This window comes from Colias croceus, chromosome 21 (genome assembly GCF_905220415.1).
Source record: "Colias croceus chromosome 21, ilColCroc2.1".
Classification (NCBI taxonomy): Eukaryota; Metazoa; Arthropoda; class Insecta; order Lepidoptera; family Pieridae; genus Colias; species Colias croceus.
The window spans coordinates 2,252,968-2,276,541 of NC_059557.1; the positions used below are offsets into that span (position 1 = coordinate 2,252,968).

Below are 23,574 nucleotides of genomic sequence, written 5' to 3' on the forward strand. Positions count from 1 at the left end.
AATAAAAGAAAACTTATAGATTCCGAATCGATAATTTATTTGATGTCATAAAATATATTTGGGTGTGACTTGTCTTACACAATTATAAGCAAATTGATATTATAATAAGTCAATTTTTACTGTGTTTTTCTTTTAAATTTCTGTTTTTATTTTAGTCTTTCATTTGTGTTGAATTAAATATTTTTTGTTTGGCGTTTTTGGTGGCCCTATCACTTAGTAGTAATTATCTCTTCCAGGCATCTAGTGCAGAAGGCAATCAGCTCAATGAAGTTTTTTAAAAGGTAGGCCGAGAAAAAAAAAACATAACAGCTCGAACTATGAATGACTAGAATATAAGCCAGAATAGTGCTAGCTAGTGCTAGAATGTGGCTAGAATACTGTGCTAAACTGTGGTGCTAAAATACGATCACTAACGCCCTCTATCGAAAGTTATAGGGATAACGTGACAAACAACCAAATAAAAAAATTCATAGAAAACTTATTATTTATTTAAATCAGCCAGAGCCCGAGCAATGTTTTCAGTGACAATATTTAAAATAAAGATCGAATTTACTTTAAAGATAATTTACAGAGGAACATCACTATCTTCTTGCCTTAACAGAAAAAAAACATCACTATCCGATACTTCAATGTCAAATTGACATGACTATGACAAGCCGCATGAAAATTGAAAATGGCGTCCTATTCTGTGCTTCTGTTCTAGTGTGACGCTATCATTTTATTTGAGAATATTTGAGTTTTTAAAGATATTGTACTGAGTACAACAGTAATATCATTTCCACTAGGTAATTTTTACAGAAATCTTACATATATTTGTATTGTGTATTGTTTTAGTGGCAATTTCGCTGTCATAACATTTATGACACCTCTATTGCAACCGTTGTTGTTCTATTCTATTCCAGTGTAAAGGAATCGAGATATTATCATTATTTTAAAAACATTAAGCAGTTCATATTCTTGCCTTACTGTAAATCTGTATCAAAATAGATTCGTGTTCTAACAAATCTATCATAGCGATTGGCGACATGTTTTACTTCAGACTACTTTAATAACGCTTTTTGTTTCATTGATAATTTCTAATCTTAGCTCCGTTATAATTAAGTTACCAAGCATAGATTGCGAGTGATATGTTGTCTAAAGCACTTGCTAATTTTATGATAATTATGTACCAAGATGAGATGGAATTTCCTTTCCAATTAAATAACGATTTTAAAGTTAATGTTAATTAATACTGAAGCTAAACTGTTTCTTTTCAGTGTGTAATGTGTTATGGCAACACCCAGCAGTTATAAACAAAACGCATCAATGTCGATGCCAAGTCCACAAAACAACCCGCGTTTGTATTCCTTTATTTTTAATAAATAAACAATATTTAAAACTATAGATAGATATTACTAGAATGCCAAATTGCAAAAGCATAGAATTTATTTTGAGTTGTATAGAATGTTGTTAGATACTAACATAGTTAACATGCAAAGTACACAACCTGACCAAAGGCTTGTATGGTAAAGTACTTCAATCATCCATAAAATATGAATATATGCATTGTGTAGTGTTATGTATGTATCTATATATATTAAAATGAAACCCGTTTTCCTTGGTCACAGCACAGACTAATAATAATATACTACGTATACAACAGACGGTTCACTCCATACAAAAAAAGTTGCACTATGAATTTGCGCAATTAAAGCGCCAGTGGGGAAAAAACGTACTACATGTTCGATTATATCTCTTGGTCTTTTGCTTTTAACACACTAGATGGCACGTTAAACACAGACTTGAAGTTCTTTTCCTTCCAGAGCCACTAGATGGCACTAATGTAAATATATGTACACGTACCTTTTATTTTCAAGTCTGTGGCGTCAAGTGTCAATCAACATAATAATAAATACCTACTCGGATTTTTAAATAGGTAAACAAAGTAAACTGACTTATTTAGTCACAGAGTACATTAATTTGACTGGTATTTAGTTCAGTTTATTTACGAGATTCTGTCAAAACCAAAACGAGAAGCTTTGTTTGTTTTCGTTTTTAATTGTTGACTAATATTTTAAAAATAAGTGCTAAATATGTTAGGTTTATGGATGGACTGTGAGGTTATGTAGAATCTACAGGCAGAAAATAAGCTTTAAATGGTAAACTGATATTTTCTCAGAACATAAATTTTTACAAACATGATTCTTAATGATTGGTTTATGGATTTGTAACCCAATATAAGATTGTTTTATTACAGACTTATTGCTTACGTTCGCAATAACAAATTTGTTCAAGAGAGGAGAAGAATTAATCCATCCCAAATGTAAATAATAATACGATTCTCCACAAAAACATTGTAGACACAAGAAAGGGATTTCTACATTTGCTACTTAGAAGGATATGGGATCATGAAGGATTTCATCTGTTTTAATACCAGTAAAATGGAATGAGCGCCGTTGCCGTGACTGTGTTTGGTACATAAAGAATGACAAACATTCAACTTGAAATTATGAGTGCATTACGGGCAAGGGCACAATAAGTTGCCCTTTGACTAAGATGTACTTAATAACTCAGCCCCCCGAATCACAGACACAATAGAAAATCTATTGTGTCGTGGTCCGATTGGACCGCTCGGTGCTCAATGGGTTAATTTTAAGGAACACGAAAATGGATGGCTAGAATAGGTATAATCGCATACATAGTATTTATTTCTAGTCTGTTCTATAAATAATCAAAGACTACAAAATATAATGAACTATGTCTTTAATATTAATTCTACAGTTTACAGTGTAGTGTGTAATCTATTGTATGTGTGCGTCTAGAATATATAGTCCTGTTGTTCTACAGTTTAAGCAGTTCAATACAAGCTTACAGTCGAGTCAAGTGTTTCATTAACCTACTGTTGGTTGGTTGTAGTCTACCTAACCTGACTGTTGGTTTTGATTTGTATCACACAAAAAATACTATACCAAATTTCAAGAAATAAGAATTAAATATTTGATTAAATTTTACTACTATACAGGAGCTTATACATGAAACATGACCAAAGCAGGGCTTTGGAGAAAGTGTGTATGGACAAAGACCACAATACATATGGTGCGGACAACTGCATGAAAAGCATGCAGTAAGAGACATTAAATAAATAAATCACATTTATTGTCAAGATCACAACACGAGATACATTTATAAACAAAGGAAAAACAAAAAGAAATAAAAAGAAAAATAATTAAATAAAAATAATCTTATTCCTAAGAACTGTAATGTGGCAGTGAGTGACCTGATAAATGGAGCCAACTCAGTATATGATGGCAATGTGAACACCACTGATTTTCAGTGACCCCAAGTGACTATTGGAGTTTCAGTCTAGAATTGTATATAATGATAATTTAACATGAGTATATTATGTGAAAGATATATTTCTATTAATATGATAGATACTAATAAATAAATACATCAGTTAAAACATGTAATATAGGTAGCTGGTAGATATAATATCAATATGTAATTATGTATATACTTAATGTAAATAAATAAAATGAAATTATGTATATGTTACCGGAAATGTATGAAATCAAGGAATTGTATACAAATCCTAGTGGTTTAAGGACGCTGTCACAAATCTGCGTTACTCAAATTTAGGTATCTAACGTCGCCACGTGGTTCGCGGGAACATCACGCTCACGTAAACATAGCGCATTCCATTTTATAGACCATCTTCATACTTGATATTATTTTTAATTTATTACGAATTTTAAAAATTCATTTTTATACTTTTATTAGTAACTAGGTAGGTACAATAATTATTGTGATAAGTATGTTAGTAACTAACTTTAAAAAAAGTGTGTGTTTTACAAAACCTCTAGGAATTGTATGCAATATCTAGAAGCTTTTTAAGAAATGTTTAAAATATGTACTTTTTTAAGAATTATCATACATATTATTATGTTACCGGCAATGTATTAAATCCGGCATTGTATACAATTCTTAGAAAATATGTATGTATGTTATATGTATGTTATTCCGAGTTACGGTCCGAATTAAATAAATTAGATTCGTCACATTACCTAGGAAATCTGAACTTTTCCTAAGGAGCAAACACATATTTTGCAAATGTGGATGGTTTTTGGGGAAGCTATTACCCGAGGTCAAAACTAAAATCCAAGATGGCGCCGACGAAAATTTTACATCTTTTCTTCATGGGTGTCATTTTCATGGTTTTTGGGGTAGCTATTAATCAATATGAGGTCAAAACTAAAATCCAAGATGGCTCCGACGAAAAATTTTACATTTTTTCGTCATGGGTGTCATTTTCATGGTTTTTGGGGTAGCTATTAACGAATATGAGGTCAAAACTATAATCCAAGATGGCGCTGATGAAAATTTGACTTTTTTTCGTGATGGGTGTCATTTTCATGGTTTTTGGGGTAGCTATTAACGAATATGAGGTCAAAACTAAAATCCAAGATGGCGCCGACAAAAAATTTACATCTTTTCGTCATGGGTGTCATTTCATGGTTTTTGGGGTAGCTATTAAACAATATGAGGTCAAAATTAAAATCCAAGATGGCGCCGACGAAAATTTTACATGTTTTCGTCATGGGTGTCTTTTTCAAGGTTTTTGGGGTAGCTATTAACCAATATGAGGTCAGAACTAAAATCCAAGATGGCGCCAACAACGATTCCTAAACATTTATTTCAATGCTCTTTAAGATTATTTCTCTCTCTCTCTCTCGTAGTATATAAGAATTCGACTATACAGGGTGACCCACTATCGGTATACTAAGTGCTAAGGGACTTGTAGTTTTGCATACACTAATCACGTAAAAATACTTAAACAACAAAATTACATCAAAAAAATTTTGCTAAATTTTTCCTGAAAATCCATGTTTTCTTCTCTAACTTCGTGCAGCCGGCATATACCGTTTCGCTAATGTGATTATTTTGTCTATGAAAACATAATTAAACGATAGCTCACGTGCGGGTGACAAAGTTGGGCGGGTTGCATTTACGGGGTGTACACAAAGAGTTTTATGAATTAATCTAATTGAAAAAAAAGATACACCTGGCATTTTATAAGTATTTTTTACGTACTTAGCGTATGCAAAGCTATAACCTATACAGAGTGTGAGTGGGACAGTCTTAAAAATAATTTTAAAGAGATACATCATTTAAAGAGACACACCTAAAACCACAAAAATGACACCCATGACGAAAATATGTCAAATTTTTCGTCGGCGCCATCTTGGATTTTAGTTTTGACCTCATATTGGTTAATAGCTACCCCAAAAACCATGAAAATGACACACATGATGAAAAGATGTAAAATTTTCGTCGGCGCCATTTTGGATTTCAGTTTTGACCTCATATTGTTTAATAGCTACCCCAAAAACCATGAAAATGACACCCATGACGAAAAGATGTAAATTTTTTGTCGGCGCCATCTTGGATTTTAGTTTTGACCTCATATTCGTTAATAGCTACCCCAAAAACCATGAAAATGACACCCATGACGAAAAGATGTAAAATTTTCGTCGGCGCCATTTTGGATTTAAGTTTTGTCAAATTGCTTTACCCCACCAATCCGTTCAACAACCCATAAAAAAGGGGATCTCAGTCAACGTAATTTTTAAAACATAATTTTAAATTACAAATAATTTGAATATGAAACTTATACAGTTTACTCTTACTTATAAAGTATCAAATATTTCAAATCACGAAAACGACAGTGCACGCATAATAATCTTTTTCTTATTCGTTTTTATTTTTGGGACGAGGAGCGATACACCCGTCCTTCCAAGAGCGCTTCTGAGCGCGGTCTGACGACCCGCGAGAGCAAAATGTATGAAGAAATCGACAAGTATTTTTAATTTAGCTAATAATTGAAAAAAAAAATTGATTTAGATACAAAAAAATTATCATAATCTATAAAGGACTATATATCCCTCAATAATGTATAGGTAAGAAGATAGATTAGGCTTTTACTTTTCTTAAAATGGTACCGTTTTAGACCCCATTTTTTTGCATTTTATGCGATTATTGTGCTGGGAAAATCGTATTTCAGCGACAATTTTGTATAACGTCGTACAATTTTTATAAGATGAACGTAGAGCTGAATATATTATCTTTAAATTAAGATATTACTATGTTCTCACGTGTAATTGCTTTAAGTTAAAATGGTACCGAAAAACAGCGTGTTTTTGTAAAAAATCCGTAATAGCACACTTAAGATCCGAATATAAGTCGAAATGCAACGGCGTGATAATAGAATGAGACCAATTTTATAATAAACTAGCAGTTCGCCCCGGCTAATAACAATATGTTCATATTATCTTACTAATTAACATTTCTTAAATCAACTTATATTCAATCAAATCAAATTTTCATTTGGTAAGTAATCAGTCCCCTCGTCCTGCTGACCCCGTGTACATGTCGCAGTCGGATTGTATAATAGAAACGGCCGGCATTTTGTAATATGCCGAGAGTCCCGCGTACCTTCCAATATCTTAGATGTTTTACATTTCCGATTGTTAGTTAGGAAATGTATAGATTTCCTAGGAAATGTGTACTATAAAATGATTTATTTCACACATTTACGTGCGATTTTAGGAATTACATACATTTCCTAGGAATTTTATACAATGACGGATTACATACATTTCCGTTAACATATACAATGTTTATAATTATAATGATAAATAGGCAGAAAATAAATGTCTATATAATGTTATGTTATATAATAACCAGTAAATAAAATAAATATTTAATTAAAGTTTATGTGTAAACTGTAATTCGATACAAATGCACTAAGGGTTAGAACAGGATTTTAAAAATAATATGTTTCCGGTATTGGAAACGAAAATTATTAATATTTGTCAAACTGGTTAATAGTGGTGGAATGTTGTTCCAACACAGTGGCATTGTATCGAAAGCTACCCTTGAAAGCTGCTGAGTGGTGCTTGGGTATGGACAGTTTACAGTTTGCAGACCTGGCTAGGTAGTTTAAGGCACTTCGTTCACCTACCCATAAGAAGCTACAGCAAATGTGATGCTTCCTTGTGGATTATGTATATCTACAGATCACCCATATTTGGTAATCTCGCTTCACCTAATGGCCTTGTCTGTTCAAGCCGAAATGAATTAATTACCTACTGCAAAAATTAAATAATTTAGATTACCTGGAAAGGACAAGGAAAATAAACTTTAAACAAGTGTTCGACCGATTATTACCAAGTAGGTAAATAAATTAATGACAAGACAAGGTAATCAATTAATGCTAATAATTTCCTAAAGAAAACATTTTTTTCAAAATTTTCACATAATAGGTACCTAAGTACTTAACTAGGTACTAGACTCAAAAGTTTATGATAAGTCAATGAATGATAAATAGAATATGTTTAAGTAAAATGAAGTAGTTTATTTTACAATAAATTAATCTTATAAATTACCAACTTTCATTCTGCGGCTTCAACCGTGTGCCTTATTCAATCCCTGTTCCTACCCCTTGAATCCTATTTATGCAACAAAATTGAGATGTCCTTTTTCAACGTAGGTATGTACTTATATATCGAAATTTCCGTCAAAATCGGTTCAGACGCGTGCGGGAATACCTATTTTCTCGTGGTCCCACTATTTTGTCCTACTATGACGGAGTAACTTTCGTATTTATCTACAAAACAGAAATGATTTGATTGTTTGTTTGTTTGTATTGGATAGGATCCGAAACTACTGGACTGATTTGAAAAATTCTTTCATCATTCGAAGCAAAAATTATACCTACCTGATGAACATTGGCTACTTTTTATAACGGGAAAATACTTCATTCATATGGGAATCGATGTCGAAATATTTAATTTTAGGCGCATAAAGAAAAAAAACGCAAAGGATCATTCAAAACCTTTTCTACGGTTTAAATCTCAAAACTTTTTGGTTCATACTTCATATAAAGGTAATCTGATAGGATTATTTAGAAAATAAAACAAGATGACGTAGGTAGGTATTTAACTTTAGTTTCGTAACGACGCGGTTGGCGCGCGCAGTTGTAAAGTAACTGCCTACTGAGCCGACGGTCCCGGGTTCGATCCCCGGTCAGGGCAAATATTTGTGTGATGTACTTGATTATTTGTTTTTGGGTCTGGGTGTTATCTATATATGTATTTATAAAATATTATATTATTTGTATACGTAGTATATTATTATTAGTCTGTGATATTATATTTATCGTCGTCTAGTACCCACAACATAAGCCTTAATTGAGATTACTGTGGGACTAGGTCGATTTGTGTAATATTGTCCTTTAATATTTATTTATAATTTATATATAATTAAATGTGACTAGAAATAATATACTTACTACGGTTTAAGTATGTATAGGTTGTATCGTAGTATATTATTATTAGTCTGTGGTTGTATATTATTTTGTAATGAGATCTTGCAATCAAATATTCACACAATCTCGCAAGTTTTCCGACAATTCATTTTTCGTATGAAAATTATCAATACACTAGGTACCTACCTAATATAGGCCGCTACAGGAACGCAGTTTGTAATAATTAATAACGGCTTTAACCCATTTACAATATTTTTATAGGTGGCAAAGGCAATGAGACTATGTATTAAAAACGTAGTATATTATTATTAGTCTGTGGTCTGTGATATTATTATTAGTCTGTGTTAAAAACGTGAAAAGTAACGTAAAAAGTCTGTAGTGCCACCTATTATTCGTTTCGCATCGCCAAATCGGAGGAGAATAACTTGTTTATAGTAGTTTCATGAGATGGCGTTGTTTTGAATATAAACTTTTCTGTAAAATTAGTTAAAATCGAGCGAAAATGAAATTAAATAGGTAGGTTCCATTTACAAAAGTATGTAAAAAATTATAAAAAGCAATGAAATTGCAATTAAATCTAATTTTATTTTTTGCTGGTTAAAATGATACACTTAGCGGCATCTATTGGTAGTCGGATGGCATTAATCCTTTTTTGTATGTAATGAACCAGACATGGTCACAGCATCACGCGTGTATGGGTGGACAGATTTCGATAATTCTTTTTCTATTATATTCCTTGAAGTACAAGGATGGTTCTTATTAGAGAAAATGTAAATATGTACCACAGGCGAAGCCGGGGCGGACTGCTAGTTTTAAATACTATAATTGTATGTAATTTTCAACTTAATTAGATAAGCAACAAAAAGTTGTTATGTTGTAATGTATGTAAAAACTTGACTGAAATACTTATTGATGCAGAATTGCAGTATTTAATATGTGAAAGATGATGAAGTAGTTTTTTTAATCGGTCCAGAAGTTCCTGAGATTAGTGTATTCAACATACTCAAATTTATGTTCGTGGTAAAGATATGGAACAATTTGGCGAATAAAACATATTAACTGTAGCATACAAATATTGGATAAGGAGCAGTGGTGGCTCAGTGGTGAGACCTCGGACTTCGAATCGATAAGTCCGTGGTTCGAGACCAGGCGAGCGCGCAGGAAATAAATTGATTTTTCAATTTATCTGCGCATGTTGTAACATCACCACTGCTCGAACGGTGAAGGAAAACATCGTGAGGAAACCGACATGTCGAAGAATTAAAAAAAGTTCGACGACATGTGTCATCCGCCAACCCGCACTTGGCCAGCGTGGTGGATTATGGCCTGTACCCTCATAGGAGGCCCGTGTCCCAGCAGTGGGAACGTATATGGGCTGATGATGATACAAATATTACACAAGTTCGTATCAAAAACCTAATAGCATAATTATGGATGATTAACCTCATAATAAGCTCATTAAATTTTACTTAAACCTAATAATAGTCTTACCATCCTCATTAGATTGAGCATAAAAAAATTGTTGATTCAAAATATTGCTCAAAAATGATAGTGTCATTTCAATCTGGAAGCTGATAATATTATTTATGCTAAAAATATATGAAAAAAAAAATTTTATTAGTTGTTCATAGGACCACTTTTTTAATTTGTTTCACATTTTTTTTTTAAATTCCAAAGTTCATTCTCAGTTGTATATTTATAAAATAGTTAAGGCACATATAGATTGAATGTAATATCATATTTTATGGATGCAACCTTAATGCTGGTATCTAACTCTTACATATCCTGAGAAGCATGACGCATTCTCTCTGCTTTCATTTCGGAACGATTGTGCATCTGTAACCGAATCTTTCTTTTTTATTCTTTACGCATAGACTTATTCTTTTATGTTGGTTTTGTTACATGTTATGTTATGTTGAAACAGACTACATGATTGCGGGGGCCCCAATGAGTTTCGGTATGATGAAAGGTAATGCCACAATGTGATTTATTTATTTTATTCAAAATTTGTCACTCACACTTTGGATTCTAGGTGACTTTGGGGATTTTTTTTATGTTATAATAAACAATTATCACATTTCCGTTTTCCGACCATATCTCGCAATCACTGTTGTTCTAGCCTACTAAAATATTTTCGCTACCTCACCACCGCACTAATTCGTTTAGATTTAATTGCATACGTTTTATTATTTTGCCGCGCCCGTTCCCGTCCTGTCCCTTACGCTTTTTGTTTTTTCTTTCATTGTATTGCCGCGCTGCTTGGCTTGAAGGCGGTATGAATGCACCGCCGCACCATAATTACCAGTACCACCCACAATACCAGGGTGGGCCGATGGGCCACCCGGGGTATGGGTGGCAACAACAGCGTTTTGGTGCAGAGAGCGCGAGGCGGTCCACCTCGGGCTCGGGGGGGGCCGCGCAGGCCGGCAAGGATGATAAGACTAGCCCCTTTGTGTCCACTGTGCATTCGCATCCCGGCTTCCAACCGCAGAAGATCGGCAAGGGATCAGGCGGAGTAAGTGAAAGTGTTTTATATTTTATCTTACAGGGACTGTTTGTTAATGAAAATAATGTCATTGACGAGAGTTTAACGTTGGCCTTAGAATTCCATATCTATCAATTAAATGGTATTTATGTGCTGGAAAATGTTGTATAATCTCAAGAGTTGTTAAGTAATTTCATATTTATTATAATTTAGAGCAAAACAATCTAAAAAATATGACACCATGGAACCTACCTAATGAAAATACATTTTTATTTCAAATATTCCAGATTGCCGGACTCCCAAAGCCACCGAAGCCACCAGAAAAGCCGTTGATGCCATACATGAGATATTCTCGCCGAGTGTGGGACAGTGTAAAGGCGGCAAACCCAGATCTAAAGCTATGGGAGATTGGCAGGATTATAGGAGGCATGTGGAGGGACCTGCCGCAGTCGGAGAAGTATGCGTTTGTCGATGAATATGAAGCTGAGAAGGTATTGTATAATTATTTAAGATATATAAAATGTTTAATTTCTTGATGATAAAGTATTTTTCAATATTTAGTTGATATATTTTTACGTGAAAGCTACTGAACCAATCATATCGTGAAAATAGAGTCGTGTTGACGTAAAAGTCGTGAAAACAAGCAGTCAGCCTGCTGTACTGTTGAGAAATAATCTAGCTTTCTACTGATGATAGTTATTTCAAAAAATCTGTTAATAAGTTTTATTTACTCAATTACTACTTCTCAATTTTAATTAATCAATGTGTTAAAGTACTGTACATGATTGGAGCCAAATAGTAACAATAACATAGATATAAAGTTCACAATTTTTATTTGGGCGTAGGCGCAGTACACAGAAATGTTGAAAGCGTACCAATCCTCCCCGGCATACATACAATGGCTCGCACATAAAAACAGAGGTACAATTTAAATTGAACCCTAAGGGTGTAATGCAGGGATCAAATTTGTGTACCACCGCATTCACATCACGCTTGTTTGTGTATCCATCTAGTTTTATAAATGATAAACCTTATGGTGTAATGCGCAGAGTTTATTTTGCTAGGAAATTCGAACATTAGAGTTTATAGTACCTCGGCTAGGGTCGTGAGGTTAAACTTCTTCCTGGGATTTGTAAATTGGATAAACATAGTTTTATGGAAGCATATTATAACCAGTATAAATTCTTGTGTTTTTGCAAAATACTAAAATATGAACATTATCTGACTAAAGTGTTATATGTTTCTAAAATAACAAATTCATATTCTTTTTGTTTATACTCTGTCACAATATCTTTTTTATTTTCTTTGAGTTAATAAGAATAAATATTATTTTTGTATTAACTATTAATAAATAAAAATTGATGGAAACGCGATCCTTTTAACTCGATGACATTTAAATGGGATAAAAAAACAATTAACTAGCTCATATTTAAAAAAATATATATTTATCAAAAAAAACTTGCACTACAAAATAATCTTCGTCCGGAAACGTAAAATCCTACTCGTTCGAAACGTATTTTCAATTTTCAACATCAAATGCCACCCCCATTTCACCGAAATCACTATAGCCGATAGTTACGTGACTAACACGCACATACGAATTTTTTCCATGCACATACACTCATAACTAATGCACACGGGATCATTGCAACGGTTAGTCGGAGTACGAGAAAAGCCTGAAGGCGTATCATAACTCGCCGGCGTACTTGGCGTATGTGGCTGCTAAGAATAAGGCTGTTGGTAAGTAACTGTTTTTTATGTCTGTAGACTGTATGGCTGGTTGCAGAGCTTGACCGACCGTCAGTGCGTACCGTCGGTCCTGACGATACGCATCAACAATTGTATGACTAATGACACTAATGCGCATGACAATACGCGTGCGTATGGTCGGTCTAGCTATGAACGGTTTTATGAATTTCCATACATATGACAAGCGCGACTGGCGTACGCACTGACGGTCGGTCAAGCTCTGCAACCAGCCTTAAATATGATAGGTGTATAATGGTACATAATAAAATGTATCAACGATATATACAGGCTGTTTAATAAATAGTTGAATATAATACTAAGGTATTTTTAATATTGCTATTTGCTATTTTTGCATATTAAAGTATAGTTAATACATAGTTCTATTTATTTTAAAGTTCATTAAATAATTAAAATTTATTCAACAAGTACACAGTCATATTTCAAACTATAAAAAGTTCGAACATTTTACTTGATTATTTTAATTTGGCTTATTAACTACAGTTCTAGAATTGTTTGTCATATTTTTATATTTTAATTAAATAATTTTCTTCTAGTTGGTAATTTAGAAGAGGAGAGTTCGAGCAAGAAAGGCAGTTCGCAAAAGGAGCAGCAACAACAAGACAGACGAATTGACATACAACCAGCTGAAGATGAAGAAGGTAGGTTTTATCAAATATATTTTTTGCTCGTAAAAGTGAAACATGTATGGTTTATTATTTTAAGTTATCATATATGGGGCATGTATTCATAAGTTGTTCTGTGGATATTAATTTAAATCAAAATTATTAAGTTAACTTAAGTCGCACAATGTAGGTGTATTCTTGCGTGTATTTAAATCTATTTTATGTCCCATGTTTCTAGTTGTATGCATTATATTTTTCATTTGTTTAAACAGTTATTTCAATATATATTACTGCCGTTGATACTTTTGAGGTTATTTTTTTGTCAAAATTTCTTATACACATATTCTATGTGAGAGAATGAACTTCAATTACTGTGGTCCATAAATCAAGTTTCAATCAATTAGTTTAAAAATCATTATGCATCTCTTTAGGTATTAATAATTTATTCCTTCGTTATTATTTTCAGATCAAGACGAAGGTCTCTCAGTGAAGCACGTTGCGTACGCACGTTATCTACGTAACCATAGACTCATAAACGAAATATTTTCTGACACTGTGGTGCCTGACGTGCGATCTGTGGTTACTACCGCTCGTATGCAGGTATGTTGATTTATTTTCAATTATTTTGTTAGTTTCAGGGAATATATGCCAGGGAATATATGTTTAGTAACAAAGTTGTACCAATTAGCATTTTCTGGTTTGATTTTACATGAGGATCGATTACGAAACATCGAGAAAATCCCCTGTGTAGACACAAAAATGTATTAACATAGAATTTTCTTATGTTCGATTTTCAACGAGGACCGAGTAAAAAAAACGACGGCAAAGGATAGAGTGATAAATTCGTGATTAAAATCCGTTCAAATCTTTCATTTCTAATTAAATAAACACCTTGAGGAGTTACTGGCAATGCTGCATATTATTGATAACTCTTTTAAACGAACATTAAAAGTTTCCAGCAACATTGCTGATCAACTGATAAATAAAGCTGAATATCAAAGTTGATTATTTATTAAATATCATAAAACACTAGGAAAACAATGTCTGGCCTACCAAGTTCTTATATGAAATATTTAACTCCTATAACAGATCCTAAAGAAACAAGTGCAATCACTAACAATGCATCAGAAGAAACTGGAAGATGAATTACAGCAAATAGAAGAGAAGTTTGAGGCGAAGAAACGTAAGTTCATTGAGAGCAGCGAGACATTCCAGGAGGAGTTGAAGAAGGTAATACCTTAATAAGGTTAATACCTGTCGCACTAGTTAAATCAGCCGTTTCATTAATAGCCTAGGCTCTTGATTAAACGGCGATGATGAATTTTTTCGTCGTGTTTACGTTTATATTTACACGACGTAGCTTGTATATATTTTTTTCTTTTTATTTATTTGTTTATATTATTTCATATACGATGTATGTTCGGGAATTATCGACTAATAAAATTGGGACGCTGTTAAGAATTTGCTCATTGTTCTAGTGTAAAAATATAATATATTTGAAAATAATATGTGCATAGAATTAAAAAAAAAGCCACAGATACTTATTAACAAGTCTATAAAATGGATGATTTTTTTATTCTTATATTCAAGCATGGTAGTAGCAGAACTTTAGTATTTCCTTCCATATTAAATTCAACAATTCCCAAATATTAGTATTTAACATTATTTCCATTTAATATTATGTTTTCAGCACTGCAAGCCAGCAGTAGACGAAGAGACATTCGGTCGTATGGTCGAAAGGGCGGTGGAACAATTGCGCAGAGGTGTGAACCCCGCACACCCCTCCGCTGTGAGGGAGAGGAAGGATGAGGTCTGTGTTTAATAATTTATTATTTGAAAATTAAAGCGCACTCCTTGCTTTTATGGCAAGTAGTTAGGAATTGTCTAATAGACAAGTGATAACTGCGTTAAAAACAACCGACTTCAAACTTGCACTTGCAAAATTTACAAATACCTAAAGACAAAAATGCTCATAAAATAAAAACTACTGGGTCTATTAGAATAAAATTTTTATGGGACCAATTCGACACCATCCCGCATCGAACAAAAAAAGAATCACGTAAATCGGTTCAGAAACCTCGGAGTAATCGGTGTACATACATAAGAAAAAAAAAAAATATACCGGCCGAATTGATACCCTCCTCCTTTTTTTTGAAGTCGGTTAAAAATATTTATATGTCACAACAGTCGAAAGCTATAGTAAAGTAAATGCTGTTCCATCAAGAACAATCTATACAAAATACAAATTGGGGAGTGATGGGCGAAACATCAATATCAAAAATGTCTGAAAACAGTCATAAGACTGATTTTAACAACAATTACAATTGCATCATCACATTTTTTAAAAATCAATATTAAAATTTCAAACAAATCAAAGCCTTTATAATCACCTCCTATATTATTTCACAAATTGCTTGCATGTGTAAAGGAAGATATTCGTAACATATTATCTATTCTATATTGATATTTAGAATCACGCATCCTTATCGATTTTTTTTTAAACACCCTAATACCTGTAAATGTAATTAAAAAACTGTGTACATGTATGTTGTGAGAGAAAATAAATGATTTATTTATTTATACCTATTTATCTTCTTCAGCCGGGCAACATAGAACAATCTCAGCAGCCGATCAAACAAGAGACGAACGGGCCAAACGCGCCCACTCAAGTGGACAAAGTATCGACCACGGAGGTGAACAAAATGGACGATAACATGACCACTGAGTTGAAGGAGCCGAAAAAGGAAGTGCCTGATGGTACACCGGTGCAGGAGAATGATGGTAAGTTAGCCTTTGTGTTAATAGTTAGAAACAAAAACTTAAAAAGTTTAGTGTAGGCTGAGATGGCTTGGTGGATGGATGTTTATGACGTTTCCAAGATACATTATAAATAATGAAAAAAACGACGTGTGTCACTCGGGGACTGCCGCGGTAAAGCTATTGCATGCTATGCCTTCAAGCCACACCTCCGCCCGTCGGAGTGGGGAGCGTGAGGTTTTTCGTTACGGAATTTCTCGATTCGGTCCCCGCGCTCAAGGACCGCGATAGAAGCTATGCAATAGCTTAAAAATTATTAACAATGCAGATCAACTATGTAATAAGAAAATTTGGTGTTGGTGGACTCAGTTAAAATGGGATTACTAAAAAACCATTCACATTGACAAAATTGAAGTATACTTTCACAGCCATTAAAATGTAAAAAAAAATAAAAAAAATATTTCGTATTTCAGGGGATCGCAAAAAGGAAGAACCGCCAGTAGAAGTGAAAATGGAGAACAAAGAGCCGAGCGGTCCGCCCGCCGCGCCGCCGCAAGCGCATATGACGTCACCGCCACATCCCGGTATGTAAATAATCATTTAACGTGAATTGTTTCTATGTAAGTTAAAAGAATAATCATGTATTTCTAATTATTGAAATTATACAATTATATAATCTTAGCTTTTTTATGTTAAATTTAAAAGTAGCGAGACATTGTTTTATTGTTTAATGTTAGCAGTAAGATTTTACTGATTGTTACTAGTATACATATATAAGTTAACCCTTTGTTTCACATTATAATTTTTTTTTGTTATTTGTAATAAGTATATAAAATTAACGGTTGGTTTGTGAAACTTATATTTTGCATGTTGTAAATACCTGTAATTGTTTGTTACATTTACTAAAACATTTAAGTCTAAGTTAATAGTTAATGCTTCAATGTAATTAAACGTTGGTATTTCTTAAATAAAATAAAAAATAAAACTTATTGGTTAGTCCAAAAAAATTCAAATTTTTCTTACAATACATTTGTATAATTTTATTGTTTACATTTTCTCTAGCGCGAGTGAATTGTAAGTAATACAAAAATGCATCAATATTATACGCCTATTACAGAAATGAACACCTTTAATATATAATACCGTTTTATAAACAATAAATTAATCATTAAATGCCTTCGGACAGTGACAATAAAGTGTTTATTTGCCCATTTTTTAAATGTTTCCTTGTCGAGAACGCTTGGAAACACCTGAGATGGTAGATCATTCCGCAACAACCTTGTTCTTTTAAGAAAATGTTGTAGCAATAACAAATTTCGACAGCTTATAAGTTGATGCGATATACTGCGAGTTAGATTATAATGTTACAGTTTTTACAATTTTACGGCAACGCAAATAATACCAGAATAATTATTTCAGCAATGATGATGCCGCCAAACCCAAATGCGCCTGCGCATCAACCACCCCCACACGGTGGACCACCTCCCCCACCAGGTATATTATAATTATTTATATATTAATATTAATACGTCATAGTAAATAACCCATCACAATAAATTGGTTTAGGAAAATTTTCTCTATAACATTTTCTGTTCAATCTATATATTTTATTCAGCACAGTTTTAAAAAAAAGATGTGGTAATAATTCTATGTCTATTTTCAATGTTAACTAGGTTTTAAAGCATGATCTATTTCTATTTATTTGATTGTATATAAACTAACATGGTATGGTGACGTCATAATAGACATTGGGAACTTATCATTATCAAAGTGAAAAGTCGAACTTGAAATCGTCAAATATGATGGTTATTTGTGATACTTAGAGCTAGCGCGCAAGAGCAACTTTTTTAGCACTAGAGTCATACTTAACATGTGGTCGATTATAAAAGACCCATATAACGTACTGAACAGAAAGCATTTCCATCACCTACATGTATCTTACTGCTCTGGTTCACATAAATCTTATATTACTGTGTCTTGGGTCTTTTATCTTACATGTGGTTAGGGTGTCATACCGGTTCACTTCGAGCTTTCGATCATTTATAAAAACTAGATACACAATCAGCCACAAAAAATAGTTTTGGCGCATTGTAATTCCAACTTTTGTCTTGGTGTACCTATTTCTACACACTGTTTGATCGTTATATCAACCCAAGAGAACCGTTCAGAGAATACACCTAAAAGAAATGTTCGTAAGCTTGATTTTGCTTTAACATTTGTTTCTTATCACTGGAATACTTTTAAAGTAGTTTTCAGTTTGCGTATCTAGTTTGTCTTAAAGATCGAAGCTTCATAATATCTGAATTCTGTATATACGCGGTTCGGGTTCATAACAGTACTTTGTACATAATACGTGGCTCGGGTCTCATACATGGGGTGACGCACGGTAGCCATTAACCCGGCGGGCGCGGTGGCGGGCGGCGCGGGCGGCTACGGCGGCGGCTACGCGGGCCGCTACTACGCGGGCTACGCGGGCGGCTACCCGGCCGGCTACGCGCCGCACTACTTCCCGCCCGCGCCGGAGCACTACGCGCCGCACCACCACGCGCCGCCGCACCACCACCACGACGTGAAGCGTGAGTGCCCCGTACAGTCACACACACGCACGCGCACACACACACACACACACACACACACACACTCACACACGTATACACATTCACACACGTATACACTCACACACATATACACACACAAATTCACTCGCGTGCTACATTTCAAATTTATATACAAACGTAATTTTATACCTACACGCACAAATACATATGCATACACAGGGTTACAATCAGCGGCGTGGTTACCCGGCAAGTTATCTGCAGCTACGAGCACTACGCCGCGCAGCATCACCGACTGTATAGCTTACTGACATATACACAATCACATACACAAAGAAACGCAAACATGCATGTGTTCTTGCTCTCATTACAAATTAATTACTCTTTCAAGCTAGGTGTAACAATTGCACCTTCCACACACACACACACACGAGCGTGTTAACATGCGCGCATACATTCTTATTCTTTCTATAGGTACAATACATAAGTATAGAAGAAAATTATTTATGGAAGCACTCATTCTTTTCAAATACATTGGGTCATATTCATCTGTTACTAAAAAATCATCTCATTCATCAATTACCTGTATAAACTACTTCTAAGATTTTTAAGCATGTATTCATAATATGGGAAAGGCTTCTCTCAATCTCAAAAACTAATGAACCCACTTTAATTTAACGAATTTTGATGATTAAAACACAAAAAAATATTTTTAATCATTGTCATTTTTACAAATTTTTATTTTTATCCATAGTATTTATTTAACTTATTGAAATGTTGTATGTTGATATTTTTCGAAGAAAATTATATTCTAAATTATTATCATAATCCATAACTACCCATACCAATTCAATATAATCAATATAACATTTGATTCCAGCGGCTGAGGAGCCGCCAGTCAAGAAGGAGAACGAATGATTGTCACCAAAACGCGTCGTCAAACGACGGCGCAAGTCCTCCGCCAAGGAGGAGTCATAGACAATAGAGTTCGGTGGAATTGTGTGTGAAAAAAAATGTAATAAAATCTGACATTGACAGATGTGACAGTGTTAGTGTTTTTTTTTTAATTAGATTTTCTATGGCTATGGTTGTAGTGTTATGAAGTTCTGACATACAAAATTACCTACAAAGTTCATGTCTATGCTAAAGTTTATCATAATCCTTTGGTATGAAAACGGAAAACGCCCGTATTAATTTTGCAGAGATATTTGGGAACAAGGTCACTTCTAATTATTATATTTAAATTGCAATAGTATTTTCATCAACAGTAAATATTTATCTAAATTGCATAACTGTCGGAGAATGAAATTTTCAGTTTATTTTACATTAGTGACTATCAAATCTTTCAATTTAGCTATATTATAAGAATGTAAATTAAATTCATATTACATTATGATATTAAGAAGTATTAGGGATTTTCTATTTGGAATAGTTTCTCTCTTAGTTTAGGAGGTTTTTACATGAATTATGCGAAGATTTTCATATTTTTGTATATCAAAAAGGTAATTAGTTTTCTAGATATATTCTTTGTAATAAATATGGTAAGAGTTAAGCATACATTTTAATAAGTAATTCTGATAAAAATATTATAGTTTTAGTAAAGTAGTTTTTAATACATCTTTAAATAGTGTGGTTGAATGGACTAATCAATTAATTATTAATGGAATGTAGTGAGGTTGATTATGTATATTAAGAAGTATGTTTATATTCAATAGATAGTTACAGAAACAAATTAACAGAATTAGTCTTAAAAAACTAATAAATTGGAAACTAGTCTTAAAAAGCTATTATGATATGGGACTATGCTGTAAATAAATTTTGTAGTTATTTTCCTATTAATTAGGATTTAGAAGATTCATTTTTCATGTTTTATAATGCAATTAAACTATTTGACAGGTGTTTTGTAACACTAGATGTTTTTCCATAGTAATATCGTTTTTTTTTTTTTAGTTTCAAATATTTAGTAGTTGTAGGGTCGTTAAATAAGACAATGATATCCATTAGCATAAATATTTTAATGTCATAGACAAGCACATGTCATAGATTATCTGTTGTCCTCGTTTTGTACTCTGTTACTGTTTCGGCCAAACTGCACTATGATTGGTCGGCCCGAAAGTATTGTGCCGTTTACTTCATCAAGTGCTTGTATCGCTAGGTCTTCGCCTGTAGAAATAAATATGTTTACTACATATAAACTTGAATTTTTATTTATTTCACTGTCCTGTCCATATTAAAACAGTATGTTTGTACAAAATAAATTAGAGCTTATTTCACTCAGGGATATTGCAGCTTTTTCATTAATTAAGAATATTCAAAATTCGTTAAGTGCTCATCAGTAATACATATATTCAATATTATAATACAAATATAAAAAGCAAATAACTACATAGTATACAACAAAGTTGCTTTCTCTGTCTCTATATCCCTATGTATCTTTAAAACTATGCTAACTGATTTAAATGCGGTTTTTGTAATAGATAGTGATTTTCGAGGAAGGTATATAATAAAACTAGTGGTCCGCCCCGGCTTCGCCCGTTGTACACATTTCGCAATAAAAGGTAGCCTATATCCTTTCTCGGGTATCAAAATATCTCCATACCAAATTTCATGCAAATTGGTTCAGTAGTTTAGGCGTGATTGAGTAACAGACAGAGTTACTTTCGCATTTATAATATTAGTATGGATTTAATGTTTTAGACAGAGCAGGCGAAAAGCTAGTGGTCTAAGATCCAAATATAGGTCGACCTTCCTCGGCGTGATGAATCATGAATGAGACCAATTTTATAATAAATTTAGTGTATTAAAAATGGGTTTACTGGAAAAATCCTGGACAGGATATTTTTTAATTAATTATTAAAAAATCTTTTATTTTCATTTTTTATTAATTGCAGTTTCGAGATAATAAACCAATTTTGTAATAAAACAAAGCTGACATAATTTTTTTTTCATCATCCTATCAAGTGATAGTAACTGGTACCGACATACCTGTTTATACCTGCCAACCTAGCTGTTTGTCCCGGTAAATATTAGAAAACGACTATGACTGCACATTCTGTAGGTTTCATACTTTACGTCTATTATAATTTTTTATTTATTATCTTGATACTGCAATTAATTAAAAAAAATGTGTTTTTTAAATTCATTAAAAATGTCCTGTCCAGGATTTTCCCAGTCAACCCATTTTTAATATATTTTTTAATAGACTAAATTTATTATAAAATTGGTCTCATTCTATTATCACGCCGGTGAAGGTCGACTTATGTTCGGATCTTCTACCATAGTATAGCATAAATAAGAAAATATTACTTTGAAATGTGACAAAAGCCTGTCCCCTCATGCGTCCACTTAAAAGTTTGACTTCTATAGGGCTTCCATTTTCAAGCTGAAATTGATTGAATAATATTGCAAGCTTATCTTCTGTGACTGATGGAGCGATGTTCTTGAGATATAACACCTGAAATTACATGAAATATTTGAGTAAAAGTAATATTTGTACGGTTTACATATTACTTCAATAGTGTACTGTATATAGGCGCTAAAAGCTGCTAATAATGATAGGATATGGGACAACTGGGAACACTTTAATTGCTGCTTATAATATATGATTTACGCGGATTCGAGCGGATAGATAGAGCACTTGGGCGCTGCTATGAATGAACTGCGCTTTTCGGCCGGCTCGGCCGTCGTACGTTAATGCTGCCGATGCAGCTTGACCTAATTTACGTTATTGCTCAATTTTATTATAATATGTAATGTTACTATAGATAATAAGTAATAAATGTTTAAAATAAAATATTTGTTTGATGCTTGAACAATATATGCACTTACGGTCTTAGTAATAAAATGTTACCCATTCACTTTGCAATGGACTAGTTAATACAATAACCTGTCTTGTTATTATGATTGACGTTTCATATGAGCAAGAGCAGGACAAAGCTATGGTAGAAATTTATCCATTGTTTAACTTTTTATTAGTAAGGCTGTTTAATTATAAGAAACTTATTATTTACGTAAATATAAAACAAAACCATAATCTATACAAAACATACTACAAACCTTAGAAGGTGCACCTGGTTTATAGTCTTTGAACCTTTCAATTTTCTTTATATCATCCAAACTCATTTTGGTTCCTTCTAACAATCTTTCTTCAGCTCTATTCTGAGGTAATACAATGTCCACTGCCTGGAATTCATCTGGTGCCTTCTGCTCCAACCTCACAATTTTATTATCTTTTATTGTGTATAAAGCTTGTTGTTTTGGTCCAATTATTTGAGGTTTTGCTTTTGGCTGTACAACCCTTGCAGTTGTATCCTTTACATCCCAAAGGCTTCCAGGATTTGTATTTGAGGAATGTGGTACAGATTCAAGAGGTATTTGCTTTTGCTGTGATATTATTCTTTCTTTCCTCCTCTCTAACCTTCGTAATATTTTACGCCGTTTTGTTAAAGGCAAGACTTCATCATTTTTATTTAAATGTCCAAATAAGCTTTGCTCTATTTGTTTCAATTCGTGAATTGGATGTCCTTCTGGGTAAAAAGTTGTAGACTGTTGTTGCGTAGATTGTACGGTTTCAGAACTAGATTTACATGGCTCCTCATTTTGCTCTCTTAAATAATTCAAAAATATTAATGAACTTATTCATTAAAGTTGAATAAAGGCACAACTGTGTAAGAATTTCACTGATACAGAACTGAAGTACATTTTTACCTACCTCTCTATGTCCTGTTGATATTTCTTAATTTTACTATTAACTAAAACTAATTGATTTTCTAATACCGTGGACTCTATTTTAGTCTGTAGGTCTAGAAGACCAGCTTCATTTTCTTGGTAAAGTTTGATTTCGTCATTTGTGAGTCCTGCTCGTTTTAACCATTCCAAATCCTGAATTTGTTTTTCAGCTTTTTCAAAATCTTCCAAAGTCGAAACTCCATATTTTGTGAACGGTAAGACTTCTGTGGATTTCACAAATTCTTGAGGCAGTTTCGTGCTAAAATACATTAAATTACGTATTAATGGGATAAGAATAATGTGTGTTATTTCACTATTATTTACTTACATACACAGAGTACTTTTATCTTACATACCACATTTTGAAAAATA

The 23,574-nt window shown here is 33.1% G+C and overlaps 2 protein-coding genes across 5 annotated transcripts; one reads left to right on the forward strand and one right to left on the reverse strand.

Annotated features, from left to right (window-relative positions):
- The first annotated feature begins 674 nt into the window (after positions 1-674).
- LOC123701379 (SWI/SNF-related matrix-associated actin-dependent regulator of chromatin subfamily E member 1) lies at positions 675-20,669 on the forward strand. Of its 4 annotated transcripts, none has more exons than XM_045648821.1 (15): positions 675-785; positions 1,257-1,336; positions 10,230-10,274; positions 10,576-10,820; positions 11,078-11,281; positions 11,636-11,711; positions 13,094-13,198; positions 13,629-13,762; positions 14,252-14,392; positions 14,853-14,972; positions 15,763-15,943; positions 16,393-16,503; positions 17,339-17,413; positions 18,310-18,495; positions 19,355-20,669. In XM_045648821.1, exons 2-15 carry the CDS (start codon positions 1,270-1,272, stop codon positions 19,390-19,392), a joined length of 1,728 nt encoding a protein of 575 aa, XP_045504777.1. In that variant the 5' UTR covers positions 675-785; positions 1,257-1,269; the 3' UTR covers positions 19,393-20,669. The 4 variants fall into 4 exon arrangements, with proteins under 4 accessions (XP_045504777.1, XP_045504776.1, XP_045504779.1 ...); XM_045648820.1 differs by lacking the exon at positions 11,636-11,711 and adding an exon at positions 12,449-12,530; XM_045648823.1 differs by lacking the exons at positions 11,636-11,711; positions 18,310-18,495 and adding an exon at positions 12,449-12,530.
- LOC123701380 (RNA-binding protein 41-like) lies at positions 20,471-23,572 on the reverse strand. Its single transcript, XM_045648825.1, has 5 exons — positions 23,559-23,572; positions 23,186-23,461; positions 22,531-23,080; positions 21,781-21,928; positions 20,471-20,637 (listed from the first exon to the last, which is right to left on the reverse strand). The coding sequence occupies exons 1-5, from the start codon at positions 23,561-23,563 to the stop codon at positions 20,519-20,521; spliced, it is 1,098 nt and encodes a 365-aa protein (XP_045504781.1). The 5' UTR covers positions 23,564-23,572; the 3' UTR covers positions 20,471-20,518.
- Between the last annotated feature and the right edge of the window lie 2 nt (positions 23,573-23,574).

Excerpts from the sequence above, each read along its gene's own strand:
- LOC123701379 (XM_045648820.1), top strand. The coding sequence starts at position 1,270 with ATGGCAACACCCAGCAGTTATAAACAAAACGCATCAATGTCGATGCCA. Across the intron at positions 11,282-12,448 it reads ATGAATATGAAGCTGAGAAG|TCGGAGTACGAGAAAAGCCT; the intron begins GTATTGTATAAT and ends TGCAACGGTTAG. Across the intron at positions 14,973-15,762 it reads TGAGGGAGAGGAAGGATGAG|CCGGGCAACATAGAACAATC; the intron begins GTCTGTGTTTAA and ends TATCTTCTTCAG.
- LOC123701380 (XM_045648825.1), bottom strand. Across the intron at positions 23,081-23,185 it reads TATCAACAGGACATAGAGAG|AGAGCAAAATGAGGAGCCAT; the intron begins GTAGGTAAAAAT and ends GAATTATTTAAG. Across the intron at positions 20,638-21,780 it reads GGCTTTTGTCACATTTCAAA|GCGAAGACCTAGCGATACAA; the intron begins GTAATATTTTCT and ends TTATTTCTACAG.